At 39.7% G+C, this 17269-nt stretch overlaps 1 protein-coding gene across 5 annotated transcripts in view; it reads right to left on the bottom strand.

Annotated features, from left to right (window-relative positions):
- The window catches only part of cdc7 (cell division cycle 7 homolog (S. cerevisiae)), a 104470-nt gene that overhangs the window by 33682 nt on the left and 53519 nt on the right, over positions 1–17269 (bottom strand). For 4 of the 5 annotated variants that reach the window (XM_073062662.1, XM_073062660.1, XM_073062661.1 and 1 more), the window contains 5 exons: positions 13814–13907; positions 13569–13711; positions 11703–11937; positions 7678–7764; positions 302–480 (listed from right to left, as the gene is read on the bottom strand). In XM_073062662.1, coding sequence (XP_072918763.1) covers positions 302–480; positions 7678–7764; positions 11703–11937; positions 13569–13711; positions 13814–13907 — 738 coding nt within the window. The remainder of the gene's footprint in view (positions 1–301; positions 481–7677; positions 7765–11702; positions 11938–13568; positions 13712–13813; positions 13908–17269) is intronic. The other variant, XM_073062664.1, reaches the window with a different exon arrangement.

The following is a 17269-nucleotide window of genomic DNA, read 5'->3' as shown; positions in this document are numbered from 1 at the left end:
GAAGGGGGAAGAAGCCCTTCTTTTCCAGTCCTGATGAAGGGTCTCGGCACCAAGTGTTGACTGTTTATTCCTCTCTTATTGATGCTGCCTGACCTGCTGAGTTCCTCCAACATTTTGTGTGTTACTTTAGATTTCCAGCATCTGCAGAATCTCGTGTGCACTATTATACAATTGCCTCAAATATTTAAATAAGACTGACTTTTTAAATTATAATGTTGTGGTATTTTGACAAAGGAATTCATTTCTGTATTTTATGTTTCTTAACAAAGAACTAATTCTTAAGTTGTACATTTTACTTTACCTTGAGAGACAAACTCTGCAAATCTTGTCTGTGGTATAACAATCACAGGTCAGGTTTGCTGGACAAATGCTGGGCTTCCGGATTGAACAACTTGAAGCACCTTTTGATGATCCCACTTTGCGTTTGGCCACTAATATTTTCCTGGAGGAAATATCTGCTATCTTTGTAGATCTTGCTGGCTGTAAAACAAAAATTGAGTCTAAGAAAGGAGAAACTCATGAGCAAATTCAGTAAGTATCTAAACCAGCAGTCATCCAATGGCTGCCCAATCTGTTCACGTGTTTGCAATCTGGTTTTCCTGAGTACTTTGAAACTCACATGCAAGTTATGAAGCTGCAATATTAAAATCCCAAAATATCAGCAAGTGTATATCACTCAGTAAACAGCAGTTCTTAAAGACAATTTACTTTTTTACTTCTCAAAAATTTACTGAATCCCATAGATTCATACCATGAGAACAATAGTATTATTAATCATCGCGGAGTCAACCTATCAGTTGAGCACACTAATTCACATCCTAATAAATAATGGTTCATACAAATCAGTTTGCACAGAAACTAAGGTGCAGCTTCACTTCAGTTCAACATGCACAATTTTCCATTTGCATCCTCAGAGAAAACTCTTCTGCATGTTGCTCTGAGGCCATTTAACAGATAATTTGTTTTGTTCTCTTCAAATATTACCTGATGCATGAGAATAGCATTCATATTAATATCAGAATCACTAAATTTAAAGTATATTTAATTAACTGAATTTATTGGGCATTCTCAATTCAAAGCCTTTGAGTACCCCTTATCCAAAACGTTTGGGGCTGGAAGTGTTTGGGATTTTGGATTTTGGAATATACATTGAGATAGTTTGGGATAGCCAACATTTCCGACTTAGAATTTATGCGCTACCGGAAAGCAGCATTTGTCTTACACTTGTTCGTCATGCATATGTAGTTAACAGTAAAAAAAATCACCTACAATTAATATAATGTAAACATAATGTGCGCAGGATAAGAAATGCAGCACAACAACATTGGGAGAATACCTGAATAAGCTGTTAAACAACAAACATCGGCAGGCTTTCAGTCTCCACCTAAGATACTGTGTTTTGATGGCAAGGTTACAGTACACTGTATTTGTATTTTACTTTTTTTAGGTTTATGTAAGGTACAAAATCTCAGCATTGTAGACTTGTTTTGGTGTTAGATTTTTATTGGCGATGATCTTGGCAAACTAATGAATTTCTCTGCTGCTTCGTGATCGGTAAATGCTTTATCTTTAAAATCTTTATAAAAATTTAAAGCCATGCCTATTCTTCAATTTCTGCAACCAGAATATTCTGAATATTCATAATTACCTTCTATTTTCAGTTCATAGTGACAGATCTTTGCTTGGTTCATGTTTTGACACCTAAGCATTATTACACTCTCCAGCTGGTGGGTCAGCAGTGCCAAGTCACTGCCCATCTGCTCCTGACTTCCAGCTCAACTCCTCTTGCCCGCTCCATATGCAGCAAGAGGCTCTTTCTGCTTCCTCCCCCATCTTGCGAGCTGCTTGGTTTTTGCTCTTTTCATCAAGGCCCAGCACAGACCGCAACCTCCATGCCAAACTTGCCAGGAACCTTCCACAGCCAATCTGCAGTCGAATGGCCATGTCTGCCATCCTTTATCCGTGCACTCCTGGACGAAGGACTGGTACTTCAAAGCCTTCCTCTTGTGAGCCTCCTCGCATTCTTCCTCCCACAGTACTGTGAGCTCCACCGAAATGGTTTTCTTGTCTTCAGTGGACAACAGAACGATGTCTGATCAAAGTGTTGCTTGCACCACCTCCAGGAACTGCAGCGTCCTCCTCACATTGACCCTCATCTCCCATAATCTGGCAGCTTTCAGCAGATTGGATTTAGGCCTCTTTGATATGACTGGCATGACCCTCTCCTTGATGAAAATGACTGCCCGGTTTGCCTCTCTGCCAACTGGTCTCTTTTTACACTTCCCCTGCTCCAGTATGTCAGCAAGGGACAGCAAGACCTTGTCGTGGTGCTACCCATACCTTCACTGTGTTAAAGCTGTTTTGCATCCTGACAATACGCGTCCTAGTGAATCTCACTGCCCACAAAGCTTGCAGCTCTCTCTCCCCCCATGTATGCACCTGTGATGGTGTAGGGAGAGGGTCATATATGAATCGCAGGAGGAAAGAAATGTGGAACAGTTTCAGACTCCAAAGCTCTGCCCAAGTGATCTTGCATTTGGGAAGATCCCATTTCATCAAGGCACCGTGTCCCCAACTCCACTGCCTTCAATAACCACCTTTTGCCTTCACGGTTCCAAACCTCTGCCTGGACCATGTCATGCCTATCCCTCACACTTGCACTCCCTCATCATTGGAAGTGTGCAGAGCCGAGGCCTTGCCGTCCCAGGCATGGGCTACCAATGATTCTTTCAATTGCAGGGAGCTCACTACCTGGTCTATGGCTGAGTTGGCAGCTCACTTTCAGCCCGATTTTATTTTGACTCCTGCCTAGTTTATTAGCTTGTCATCAGAGCTCCTCGGTGTTAACACAGTTCCACACTTTGCCCCCTTGAACTCCTCCACTACCAATGACAACGGGACACTTTATTGAATTTTCCTCTATGGATTGAATGACTTCTCCCTGTACTTGAAGACTGAACTTACTAGTAACCTTGCCCTTTTTGATCACCATGCATCTGGACTTCCTGGCCTTGAAGGTCACCCTACCACAGGTAGCTACATTGTCCAGAGTTTCCAATACTTACTTTGTTTGAACATGGGTTAACATGACTATTACATGCTGTTGGATGCTAGGCTCCATCACTGGGTGTCAGGTTATGTCTGCTGCTGCTGAAATGAGAAGGCTCTTACCTGTTTCAAGCAAGATGGGGGAGATGGTACAGTCAGTTCGAATCCCTTTTTGGAGGTCTTGCCATCTGGTTGTAAAATGGGCTGAAGTGAAGCCTGGCTTGAATCCTCCCAGGCAGCTGGTGATCCTGTCTCTCATTACTGGCAGGATATGGTAGTGGTCTAGGATGAGGATATGTGGAATTGATCTGCTGGTGTTGGCTAGGTTTATCCAGACAACTGTTAGGTTGCCCTTCTTCTGCCTGGACTCGCAGATCAATGGCTGATTCAAGGTGTGTTCAAGGCACCCAGAAAAACCCAGGATGGCATCTTTCAGGATGGATGTGTTGATACTGTGGTGCTCTATTAAGTAAGAAGTCAGCCTTCTCACAAGCACTGAGAAGACTACCTTGCACTCCACACTAAGGAGGGAAATTGCCCTAAACTCATGTGATTGTACAGGAACTTTCTTCCTTGGGAACAAAGCATCCTTCAGCCATCTTCCAGCTTGGTGGGATAGAGCCTTTGGTTCAAATCTTCCTCATGATCTTCTACAACCTCTGGAGGAGTTTTGGGAATTTCTTATATACCTTGTAGGGTATACCACTTGGCCTTGGGGCAGCAGATGACTTTACTCTCTTGATGATATCCTGAACCCCCTGACACGTGGGCTCAGTTGCTGGGATTCTTGGTTGGAGGACAAAGCACAGCAGCGCCTCTACTCAGTCGTCTGCGAAGATTCTGTACGTCATCTAAAACTTTGACAACCTACAATAGATGTGCAATACTGACTGGTTGCATCAAGACCTGGAAAAACCTATTAAAAAAAAGTAGTGGGTACAGCCCAGTCCATTACAGGCAAAAGCCTCCCCACCATTGAGCACATGTATTCAGAGCGCCGTTGCAGGAAAGCAGCATCTATCATCAAGGACCCTCACCACCTAGGCCATGCTCGCTTCTCACTGCTACTGTCACGATGGTATACAGGAGCCTCAGGACCCACATCACCAAGCTCAGGAACAGTTATTATCCCTCAACCATCAGGCTCTTGAAACAGAGAATATAACTTCACTCACCCAACACCGACCTACACCCATAACCTATGGACTCATTTCATCTCATGTTCTCGATATTTATTGCTAATTTATTTATTATAATTATTATTTTGGTTTTGATTTTCTTTTTGTATTTGCACAGATTGTCTTTTGAATATTTGTTCTTCATCTTGTGCATGGTTTCTGATTCTACTGCGTTTCTTTATATTTAATCTGAATGCCCTCAGGAAAATAAATCTCAGGGGTGCATACAGTGACATACAGTACAGGTACTTTGATAATAAATTTATTTTGAACTTTGAATCGTCTCAGGAGTGTTACCAACAAGGTTTCAGACAGATCATGTAGGGAGATATTAGAACAGAGCAGCCTACATTTGGGCAGAAAGGTAATTTTTAAGAATGCTTGAAAGGGTGAGACAGAAGTGCTTAGGAAAGTATTTCTGAGTTTAGGGATAAGGTAAGGAACGTATGAAAGATGGAGGAGGCTTTAGAAATGAAATGGAAACTGCAAAAATAACATGTTGGTTTTATAACCGACAAGTTACAAAACTGGAAAAAAATATTAGTCAGCAGGTAGAGAATAGTGAGAGTTAGCAGCAGAACTTCTAGATGACTTCAAGCATACAGATAGTGGAATACAGGTGGTTACAAGTATACATGAGGATATCAGCAGATGAGCAAAAACAGCTGTAGAATTTACACTGCCAAACACAACCCCTGTGGTCCTGGTGAAGGTGTAGGAAGTGTTTGAAAGCTCAGTCCATTGCATACATCAAAAATCAACTACAGATAGTGCCAGGAAAACAGATGTTCAGATGAAAGACCATCAACTTGAAACATAAATATTTCCCTCTCATTACCCGCTAAGTTTTTAAAGCATTTTCCTATTTCTTTAAATTTAAAATTAATAAAATCAAAAGCCAGGAACAAGAGTCTATGGCAGTAATTAAAGGCAATGGTTTTAATCTTCCCAACATTAGCATAGAGGGGAATAATTTCAGAAGTCTGAAGTCAAATGAGCAGTATGGGATACTGGATGAACTGACTGTGAAGCAGAACTGAGAGGAACAAGAGAGGGTAAATCAGAAACACAAGGATTTCTACACAGATGCTGGCTATCCAGAGCAACACACAAAAAGAGGACAAACTAGAATCTTGGATAACTCAAGAAAAAGCTTCACTCATCATTTTCTGGCTATGACTGGAAATTGATAAAACTGGAAGCAGTTACACCCCTAAAGTTGCTCTTTTATGAACAATAAAGGAGAAGAGTTGAAATCTATCTGGTTGATTGACAAAGACTGCAATGGGCGACAATCCAAGAAAAGATTGTTTATCAGCTTCATAATTATTTGTAACTTACTAGGAGTATCCATGGCAACAACAGAAACCTAATTGGAGGAATTCCAACATTTTGGTTCCAGGAAAGACAGATATGTGAGGTTTGATTTGGTTAGGAAAGGCAGGTTTAAGATGTGGCAGCTGTGTCCAAGTGCAGGGGGTTAAATTATTCTGTTTTTTGAAATGAAAAATGATGATTGTGGATAGCAGAAGGGATTGATGGCCAATGACAGAACAGAACCACTAAGAATTTCAGTTTACATGGGAACCAAGTCGGAAGAGATGGTTAACAACAACTCTACAAAGCAACACACACAAACTGCTGGAGGAACTCAGCTGGTCAAGCAGCATCTATGGAAAAGAGAAAACAGTCAAAGTTTTAGGCACAGACCCTTCTTCAGGATGGAGAGGGAAGGGGGGGAAATGCCTGAATTAAATGGTGGGGAGAGGGGAAAGAGGCTGGCTGGAAGATGAAGCCAGTTGAGTGGGAGAAGTCAAGGGTTGGAGAAGAAAGAAATTGATAAGACAGGAGAGTGGATAATAGAAGAAAGGAAAACAGGAGGGGACCCAGGGGGAAATAATAGACAGGTGATAAGAAATAAAAGAGCAAGAGTGGGAAATGGGGGGAGCGGGGGGAGAGAATATTGTTGACCAGAAGGAGAAATCGATATTCACACTATCAGTTTGGAGGGTACCCATAAGGTGTTGCTCCTCCAACCTGAGGGTGGCCTCATCTTGGCACAAGAGGCAGCCATGGATCAACAAATTGGAATGAGAATGGGAATCGGAATTAAAATGTTTGGCCACCAGGAAGTCCTGCTCGTGATGGATAGTGCGGAGGTGCTTGACAAAGCCATCCCGGAACTCCACAGAAATAGAGTTGTTTGAACAGGACGGTGATTTTCCAGGCACCTTAGAAAGTTTATAAGTGACAGTGACCAGGGATGTGAGAGAGATTAGCAAACTAAGCCTAATTGGAATCAGGTTTCATTATGGAGATTTTTCTGTTTACCCTATTTCAATACTATAACAAAATTAAGGAAAGTAAGGGAGGCTGCAGAGGCAGTCAAGCAGATGGTCCCAGTTTTAACAAACAAATGCACAAGCACTTAAAACCTATTGGAAGTTGGAGCAGAGAGGACAGTGGACAAGAATTTTAAGGAAACAAATCATCTTTTGAGTCCAGTATGATCGTGAAAAACAAACAAGAGAAAAATCTTCAGATGCTGGAAATCAAATTAATACACAGAAAATGCAGGAAGAACTCAGCAGGGCAGGAAGCCCAAAACGTCAACTGTTTACTCTTTTCCCTAGATGCTCCCTGCCTGCTCCAGCAGGATCTCCAGCATTTTGTGTGATCCTGAAATACCAAGCAACTCTGGTCAATAACATATAACATGGTTGTGCAGATTTGCAGTCTGTTGCAAATATTCAAGCATGTCATACAGTCTGTAGGGATTTAAAACCGAGATAAACTGAACAACAATCATGGTGAGGGAGATGACTCTGAAGCGCAATTAGGGAATCAATAGTTGAGATAAGGTGTGAATAAGCAGATCAGCAACAGCAGAAGTCACGTGATTGAAGGTTTATTAGCTACAAGGTGGCAAATCAGAGATGCAAGTGATTAACTGGGTTTATATTCCAGAGATCTATAAAGGAAGTATTAGGATTCAAAAGGAGAGGCAAATAAGTGGAAGGAGAGCAAAACAACAAGTCACCAGGATGAATTTTGCTGTTTGAGTGACAAAACAGAAGAAACATCATCCAGTAACAGCTTAAAAGCTTGGCTATTATAACAGTCACATGAAAACTGCACAGCCAATAGTACTAGAATTAATTCAAGAGCTCTCAATACCAAATAGAGGATTGCTGTTGTGTCAAATTACTAAACTGTAGTAATTTAAAAGTAATCAGTTGGTACTCAAGTCCGTAAGTATAGTATCCAGTTTGGACTACTATTAACTGTCCAAAATAAAAATCCAGCTGTTGGATTACATAGAGTACATAAATCACTCAAGTCATAGAAGCAAGATGTTAGCTAATAGAACTGATGTTGATCTCCAAAATACGTACAATGTAAAAATCAGTTGATTCAAGGTGTTTTTAATTCCTTGCTGTAGTTTCCTTACCTTTATATTTACTCCCTCACTAATTCCAGAGCTACGAACATTCATATTTCTTTCCCCAAATACAGATCGTGGAACTGAAGACTCCCCCTACAATAAAAAAAAACTTAAATCTGTTTTTGCGGTTCAGGTGGTGTGACACATGTAAAATAACATATATATAGACCAAACAAAACCCTAAATGTAATTTTTGACTTAATGTTTTAAAACATGCAACCCTAAACAGTGACAGATAATGAAAGAAACTGTGAACCATAAAATGTTGTGGAAACAGAATCCCATGCATATGGTAGAGGTTGCAGCCACTTGGCACACAGCAATGGCTTTAGCCAAGAGTTCTGTACTTCATCCCATCTTCCTTGCTTCCCCAACCACCTCCCCAACCCCACTGGCATTTTGGAGATTTATACAGTGCATAAGCAATTCCTTGTGAATGCTACCATGGAATCCACTGTCGAGGAATGAATTATCATTGGGCAAAAAATATTCTGATCTCCCCTCAGCTTCTTCCACTTCATCTTGTTACTTCTTTATACTCTGGTTATCAATCATCCTTCTAGCAAATTCAGTTTCTCCTTTCTCCAGCACAGCTTCAATTTTGCAGCAATTTTATATAATTGCATCTTGTTACTGCAAATCCAATAAGCCTAAGTAACAATTCCAAACAAACACTATATATATACAGTCCAGGGCATGATAGATCAGCAATCAAACAAATTCAATCAAGCTGAAATTTGTACAATGGTAAAAGCCTCAAAGTTTGAGATGAACATTTCAATAAACCACATATGGCCTTGTTAGTTGCCTCAGCAATTATCCAGCGCAAAAGCTGTTTTTACTTCAACATTCCTGACAATCATTATCAAACTGATATAACAAAAATAATGAAATACTGTTATACCATTAATCACAACTACAAAGTATAATCAACCAAATAATTTTAATTAGTTACTTGGTTAGCAGCAGGAATTGGACAGAATATATAAATGACAATATGCACACAAAAATAATCAGTATGCTGTCAGATGACTAGAAACTCTATTCAGGGCAAAGGAAGCAAAAAAAACACAAAATGCTGGAGGAATTCAGTAAGTCAGGCAGCATCTGTATAGGGAAATGGAGCAGTTGATATTTCAGCTTGAGACCCTTCATCTGCACTGTCAATGCAATGACTAGGGCAATGTGCCATACAAATAAAAAGGAAAATGGAATGCAGAATATATGCAACTGGAAAAAAAGGGGGTAGATCTGTAACTAGTAAGAGACAACAGCTTGAAACGGGTCCAGTTTCTGCCAATCAATTGCAAGGCTTGGAAGCAATAAAAAGACACGAAGCTACTCCTTACTATCAATGAGTTAAGTAATGAGGAAATGCTTGAGAGATCTGGACTATATATTTTTGGTTTAAAAACAATGCAAGATAGGCATAATACAGTAAACAGAACACAGAAAGGGAAATACAGAAAATGAAAATAATGGTAGTATGGACTCAAAACTGCAAATGCACGATCAATGTTGGTTATATTTTCTCATAGAACATTAAAAATAAAATTGAATACAATTGACACAGGATTGCAAGAGCAAAAATCTTGGTAATTACATAGTTGGGTGATCCAAGTTTCATCTTGGACATTCAAGATACCAAAATGCAAAAACCCCATATTAACTCTGAAGGATCGAGCTTTCTAAACATCTAATAGCCCATCAAGGGGAAACCTATCACCAAGATAAGCCCCAATATGCCAAAAAAGTAGATATTAAGATTGAGGGAACACACTGCATAAGAGGAAGTGTGCAAATAAGTTTTGATTTAACCAGTTAATATTGGAATGGACATGGCATCATTACTAGAAGACTATGAAGAATTGTTTTGAAATTATACTATACAGTTTAAGTAAATTCTTACAAATATTATGCAATAGGTCCACTGAAGACACAATTTCACTAGTTCTCCACTTGGCCTTGGACCACCTGTACAAAAGCAAAACCTACATCAAACAGCAATTTATTAATTATAGCTCAGCATTCAACACCATCTTGCCCTCAGTTCTAATCAATAAGCTTCAAAACCTGGACCGCTGAACCTTCCTCTGCAGCGGGATTCACCCATCAGGAGACAACAGTGTGGACTGGAAATAACATCTCACCAACAATCAACATAAGCTAACCTCAAGGATGCTTAGCCCTACTCTCTCTACATTCAGGACCATGCACTAAGCGTAGCTCAAACACCACTGTTGGCAGAATCTTAGATAGCGATGAGGCAGTGTATAGAAGTGAAATTGGTTGGCTGGTTGAGTGGTGTCACAACAAAAACTTTGCACTCAGCATCACCAAGACTAAGGAATTCATTGTGGACTTCAGAAAGGGGAAGAAGTCGGAAGAACACACACTGATCAGCATTGATCATCTGCGGAGAGTCGGCATGACATCAAAAACACTTGACAAACTTCTTTAGATGTGTAGTGGAAAATGTATTGACTGACTACATCATGGCCTGTTTTGGAAATACCAATGCCTTTGATCAGAAAACTTTAGTAGTGGACTTGGCTCAGTATATCACAAGTAGAGTCCTCCCTACCATTGAGCATATCTACATAAAATGCTGTTGAAAGGTAAGCAGTATCCATCATCAAGGTGTCCCCACCACCCACGCTATTCTCATTTCTTGCTGCTGCCATCAGGTAGAAGGCATAAGACTCTCAGAACTAGCACCACTGGGCTCAAAAACAGTTACTATCCCACAAACATTAGGTTCTTGAACAAAAGGGGATAACGGCACTCTTGCCCATCCACTGAGATGTTTTCACAATCAATGATCTAACTTCAATGACTCTTTACCTTGTTATTTCATTTTCTCATTATTTATTGCTACTTATTTACATTTGCATTTGCAGTTTGTTGTCTTCTGCACTCTATTTGATCCTTCATTGATCCTATTATAGCTACTATTCTACAGATCTGCTGAGTTTGTTTGCAATAAAATGAATCTCAGGGTTGTATATGGTAATATACATGTACTCTGATAAAAAAAATTTACTTTTAACTTTGAGGGATCAGCAGTGGAAGAGGTGAGCAATTTCAAGTTCCTGGGCATCAACATCTCAGGGAATCTATTCTGGGTCCAACACGTTGATATAATCACAAGGAAGACATGACAGTGACTATACTTCATGTCACCAAACACTCTAGCAAACTTCTATAGATGCACTGCGGAGAGCATTCTAACTCGTATCATCACTTGATGTGGAGCTACTAATGCACAGGGTCAAAAGAGGCTGAAGATTCAACCATGTTCATCATGGACACAAGTCTCTCCACCATTAAGGACATCTTCAAAAGGCGATACCCATCACCAAGAACCCTCACCATCCAGAATGTGCCCTCTTTTCATTCCTACCGTCAGGGAGGAGATGCAGGAGCCTGAAGATGCACACTCATAAAAGTTTCACAAACAGCTTCTTCCCCTCCATCATCAGATTTCTAAATGGTCCATGATCATCAACTCGCTATTCCTCTTTACACTGTTAATTAATTTTATTTTTTATTGTAACTTATCATATATTTTCTAATATCTTGCACTATACTGCTGCTACTAAACAACTTTCATGACATATGCTTGTGATAACAACCTGATTCTGAAAGACATTTCCTGGATAATGGGATGTGTATTGTGATAACCAATCTTGTACACCACCACACTTTTAGAGGAAACAGCTAATCACAAGAATGAACTACACAATTAATTCTATGAAATTATAAGCACATTTTAGCTATTGTCCATTAAACAAAAACAACTGAGCAATTGTTGGTGCAAACACAGAACCAACAAGAACTATTATTGTTATTATATAGTCAGAGTAATACAGCTTGAAAGCAGGCCTTTTTGGCCTAACTCATCCATGCTGCCTCCCGAGCTGGTCCCATTTGCTTGCATTTTGCCTAAAACCCTCTCACCCTCCTATCCATATTCTCTATGTTTCTACTAACATCTGTTATGAAAAAAAATTTGAAAATAAAGACAGAACCTTTCCAGGTTTAGCTTGTGTGGGGGGCCAGGGCCTTTTAATAGGTTGTTTTTCAGCACTGTGTTGAACCAAGAGTTTACTCGACGTTTCACAATGGGGAAGCTTATTTCCAGAGCTGGTAGTTGATTTACTCTTTATGCAACTTCTCTGTTGGTCTTCTGTCTTTACTACCTTTAGAAGGTCAATTTTAGTGTCAGATGTTCCCTGGGCCAAACCAAAGTCCACTAAAGCATATCTGCAATTTAACACGAGACAAACAATTAGTAAAAAGATAAAATAATTTGACATGAAGGTTAACTCTCCTCTCAGTCAAAGCACCACATTACCAGCTTGTTGAGTGACCAAGAAATTCATTGATGGGCATTCAAGTCTATGCTGCTTACCCACCCAGACAAAATAATCCACTGTCTGCTCCACTGGCATTACATAAACCACGACACATTAACAGAAAGGACACAGACATTTTCACTGTGGTAAAACCACAAGGAATGGAGTCAAATCTCATGATTACATAATCATGGAAAATATACAACATAAAGGAGGCCCATTTGGCCAATTGCAATTCTACTAGCCCAAAAAGACCTACTCAATCCAATCTGATTTACCAGCACACACAAAATCCTGATGAAATTCAACAGGTCTGGCAGCATCTATGGAATTGAATAAACAGTTAGCATTTTGTACCGAGAAATGTCTTCAGGACTCGGGGTCCCAGCCTGAAACGACTGTTCATTCATTTCCATAGATGCTACCTGACCTGCTGAGATCCACCAGCATTTTGTGTGTGTTGCTTTGGATTTCCAGCAACTGCAGAATTTCTCATGCTTATGACCTTCCCTGCACAATGCCACCTCCTTTCAAGTCATGGCTCTTCAACCAGTGTCTAAATGTGATGAATGTCTTCCTTTATTACCATAGCTTTCAGCCCCCTACACGCCTACTTCAAAATATTTTCCTCATCTCTCTTCCTACCTTTTTGCTAATTACTTTAAATCTAGGCCCTTCCATTTTTGACCTCTCTGCTAAAGGAATTACGACATTCCTTCTTCAACATGGCCCCTGAAAATTTTATACATATTTCACTCTGTTATTTCCCTTGTTCCAAATAAGACTAGCCAATGCACACTTTTCTTATAGTTACAACTTTCCAGTAAGGAGATTTCCAAAAATCACCTCTGTACTCTTTCCTGGGAAATCATATCTTTTCTGTAAAACTGTGACCAGAATCTTATGTCGTAAGATTAGTGACAAGCAGGGATAATGCTTTTGGGGAAGCTTTACCTCATGTTTCTGTGGATTAAATGTCATTTGGCTTTCTTCTGCACAACCAAACACATCACCCATCTCTTTCAGCAGTTTAAGCCTTACCTACTCATTGTAAGGCAGACAAACAATTTTTGTAATTTCTTTACAATACCCTCTATGATGAAGTCCAAGTGAAAGAAAGCAAAAGGCCAAATGCTGGGACTCTGGAACCCCAGTCACGAAAAAGAGCAATCAACCAATACTCAACTTCCTGTCTTTGAACCAATCTTGGATACAATCTGCCTTTCTCTTGATTCTCTATGAGCTTTTACTCATAACTGATCCACTACATGGGACCTTGAGAGCTCTTGATAAAATCCATCTCTCACACTGCCTTCATCGACTCGCCTTATTATGAGATCAAAGAATTCAATCTCGTTATTCAGACAAATCCATGCAGTACTTACTTGTATTAACTGGGCTTATATCACAGCATGCTTTCAATAAAATACCTTACTAAAAATTTTTGGCATTCAATTAAATTACGTGTAGCTTATCTTTAGCCAAACTATGTGCTTTAATTACATCATGACACAAACACTCTTAAGTAGAAATTCATACTTTTTCAGACACCCATTGTACAGGAAGTTGCTTGGCTTAATGTCACGATGAATGATGCCAAAGTGATGAATGCGTCTCAAGGCCTTCAGTAAGTTATACATGTACTCTCTTACTTCTTCCAGCTTCATTGAACTCAGAAGATCCTGAAAAAGAATGTGGATGTTTAAAACAAAAATCAGTAGCTTCATGTTTTAAGTTAATGTGGAGGATAGATGCAACAAATGCAATTTGAACTAAAAACTTACCAAAAAGGAGTCATGCTCCAGATATGGCATGACAATAACAACATGATCATCCTTCCTTAAGCAGTATTTAACTCCCATTACATTGTCTTTACCCCTGAAATAAATAAATTGGTCACATTAACTAAAATACATAAAGGATATGAAACAGAATTATCTTTTATCTATAAAAGATATATATTTAACGAGCTATTCATTCTCCTATTAACATCAGAATGTTGATAGCAACATGTATTAAAGCATCCTTATTAAGAGACCAAATGAATTAAGAATTTTTATAGTTAGAGCTTTGTTGTCATTCCTGAGGACAACAAGATTGCAGTGCTCGATTCAGTGCAAAACATCATACTGGCAACTTCATTACTAAAAACACAATGACTAAATTTAAAATAACATCTGAGATATTTAGAATGACATCTAAGTTACAAGTGAATTAAAAACAAGAAATAGTGGCTGCCCCATTCAAGTGTTGCACTTGCCCATGCCATAATATGCAGTGATTAAATATAAAATGGCATCAAGAATTAAAGCTGAAATTCAAGAGCTCTGATATCAAAGGAAGGTAGCTGCTCCATTTAAGCCTAAATACTGCACATGCCCATGTATTGCACTTAAAGAGACTGTCCATAGTGCCGATGGACTATGGGTGGGTAGGGGGGCATTGTTCAGCTGCACGACAGCCCTTGGGATAAAACTGTTTCAGTCCGGATGTCTGTGCAGAGTTGTTTCAGCATCTGCTGCTGAATGGCAGGAGATTGAACAGGTGCTACTGGGGTGGGATGAGTCCATCATGTTACAAGCCCACTATAGACAGTATGTAGATAGTTTCCATATCCGATAGTTGTGTCCCAATGATGTTCTTTGCAGTCGTGATCACTCGTTGAAGAGCTTTTCGGTCAATCATGCTGCAGCTCATGTACCACTCTGTCACGCAGTAGTCAGTATGTTCTCAATTACAAATCAATAAAGGTTTTCCAGCATCTTTTGGAGCAGGTTTGCTCTTGTTAAACTAAGATAGTACAGATGTTACTGAGCCTTCCTTACTATCAAGGAGGTGTTGGTGGTCCAAGAGAGCTCTTTTATGAGGTTCACTCCCAAGAACTTAAAGCTGGAGGCCCTTTCCACTGCTTCACCACTTACGAGTAGTGGAGCTTGTTCCCTTCTTAATTCCCTAAAGTCGATAATCATTTCTTTGTTTTTTGATGTTGAGTGAAAGGTGATGGTTGTTGCACCATTCACCATTCTCCTCTCTGTATGCTGTTTCAGTGTTATTTATAATTAATCCAGTCACTGTGGTGCCTCAAATTTGATGATGGAGTTGGTGGCATAGGCAGGGAATGGCACAGTCATGGGTGAAAAGTGTGAAAAGGAGTGGGCTCAGTGAGGTACACTGAGGTATACCGAGTTACACCACATCCCTGAGGTGCACTGGTGTTCAGGGTCAGGGAGGCTGTTGTGTACTTGCCTAGTCTGATTGCTGGATGCATCTGGTAAGAAAGTCCAGAATGCAGTTGAAAATTGATGCACTGAATCCCAGATTGTGTAGTTTAACAGTCAACTTGTTGGGGAGTATGATGTTGAAGGCAGAACTGGAGATGATGTCCCTGGTTGATCTATTTGGCTTACTGGCAAACTGATGCTGGTCCACAGTAGCAGGGATGGCTCTCCAGGTTATTGGCAACTAAGGGAATGAGCGCAACCAGTCTGTAGTCGTCAAGGCACGTTACCACTGACTACTTTGGAATTGGTACGACGTCTGATGTCTTGAAGCATGCAGGGACCACAGTAAGGGACAAAGAGAGGTTATAGATTTCACTAAAAGCCTCTACCAGCTAGTCAGTGCAGTTTCTGAGGACCCACACAAGTATGCCATCTGGTCTAGTTGCTGTATTAAATACTAAAATATATACTATATTTTAGCATAGCAACGTATGTAAATACAAATCCACTTTTAAAGAACAGTTTGCTGTAAGCAGATAGTTTGATAACTTTGTTCTTGACTTTGTTTAACTAAAGTAGCATTAAATTATAACTGCTTAATATTTGAATGGCATTGACCTTATAAATTACCATACCTCAGATTTCTTTTGTCATATATGATGCTATCACGACAAAACTCACAAGCACACGTAATAAGATGGGTTCAATGTCAACACAAAACGCAAGTTAAAGTAACTACGATTTGGAACAGAGGGGGCAACAAAAGTCTATACAGTATACATTAATAGACAAGAACTACATGCAGCCCAATTTGATGATAAGGTAGACCCTACAGGAAACTGACATGGCCAGGCCTTGTGCAATAGTTAACATTGAAAGTGCATTAAATATTGAAAACTACTTCTGTTGAAACACAACACAAACTTCCACTTGCTGGATTATACAAAGTCTAAAGTAAAAGGAGTTGATGCAGTACAAAACAGAAGTGCAATCTCCTTGTAAAAACAGCTTTCTTCCTTTCAGATTGATTACCTCAGTACATCAAGGCAACTTCAGCAGCACATCTGCTCAAACTCACTTCAAGGTTTCTCATTAAGAATGACAACTGCACCAGACACAGGATAAACCCTTATCAACAGAATATGCATGTTGTCTAAATGTACCACCGATTACAAATCTGAATCAACAAATGTACGCACTTGAGTCTGGTAGAGCTGCAATTTGAGCATAGACAGCACACACAAGTCACATCTTTTGCCTTCAACCTCTATTTAACAGTAAGATCATTACAGTGAGAGCTGTATCACTTTTGAGTAACAGTAAACCAACTTAAATGACAAAATTATATTAGTGTTAATAATTCAATATAAGACCATAAGATATAGGAGCAGAATTAGGCCATTTGGCCCATCATTGTATCACTGCTGACCCATTTTCCCTCTCAGCCCCTATCTCCTGAATTCTTCCCGTATCCCTTTGTTAGAGTGATTTTTGGGTTTAGATCATTTACATTTAGCAAATGGTTCTGGTTACCAGTCTTCTGTTCCCTGAAAATGCATTGTGTATTTAATTTTGAACAATGCATTCCTAAAAGCTGGAACCCAGTCCAGACGATGCTGATGTCTGTGGGATAGATGTGAATCAGGAGGTGCAAAGTTTGTCCGTAGTTTCGAAAGAAAGCATTGACTACACTTTGTAAATACGGAATTGTCCTTTGTGTCTAGCACATAAATATCAAGCCCCACAATGAGACAGCAGACCTTTCCACTGAAAGTGTCTCCATATGATGCTTACTGTGCCTTGTTTTGTCGAATAAAGAAGCGCTTTGTATCTACCAGTAATTTTCTCCGGCAATTTCATTCACGCAATAACACCCTTCATGCCCTAACCAATCAAGAAGCAATCAACATCTGCCTTAAATATACATAAGGACTTGGACTCCACTGTCACTTGTGGCAACAATTTCCCAGATTCACCAAGATCCTCCTCATTGCCACTCAAAATGTATGCCCCTCTATT

Source organism: Hemitrygon akajei, chromosome 12 (genome assembly GCF_048418815.1).
Source record: "Hemitrygon akajei chromosome 12, sHemAka1.3, whole genome shotgun sequence".
In the NCBI taxonomy this organism is placed as follows: Eukaryota; Metazoa; Chordata; class Chondrichthyes; order Myliobatiformes; family Dasyatidae; genus Hemitrygon; species Hemitrygon akajei.
Note: the sequence above shows the minus strand (reverse complement) of the source record. Positions and strands in the feature narration are given on the sequence as shown.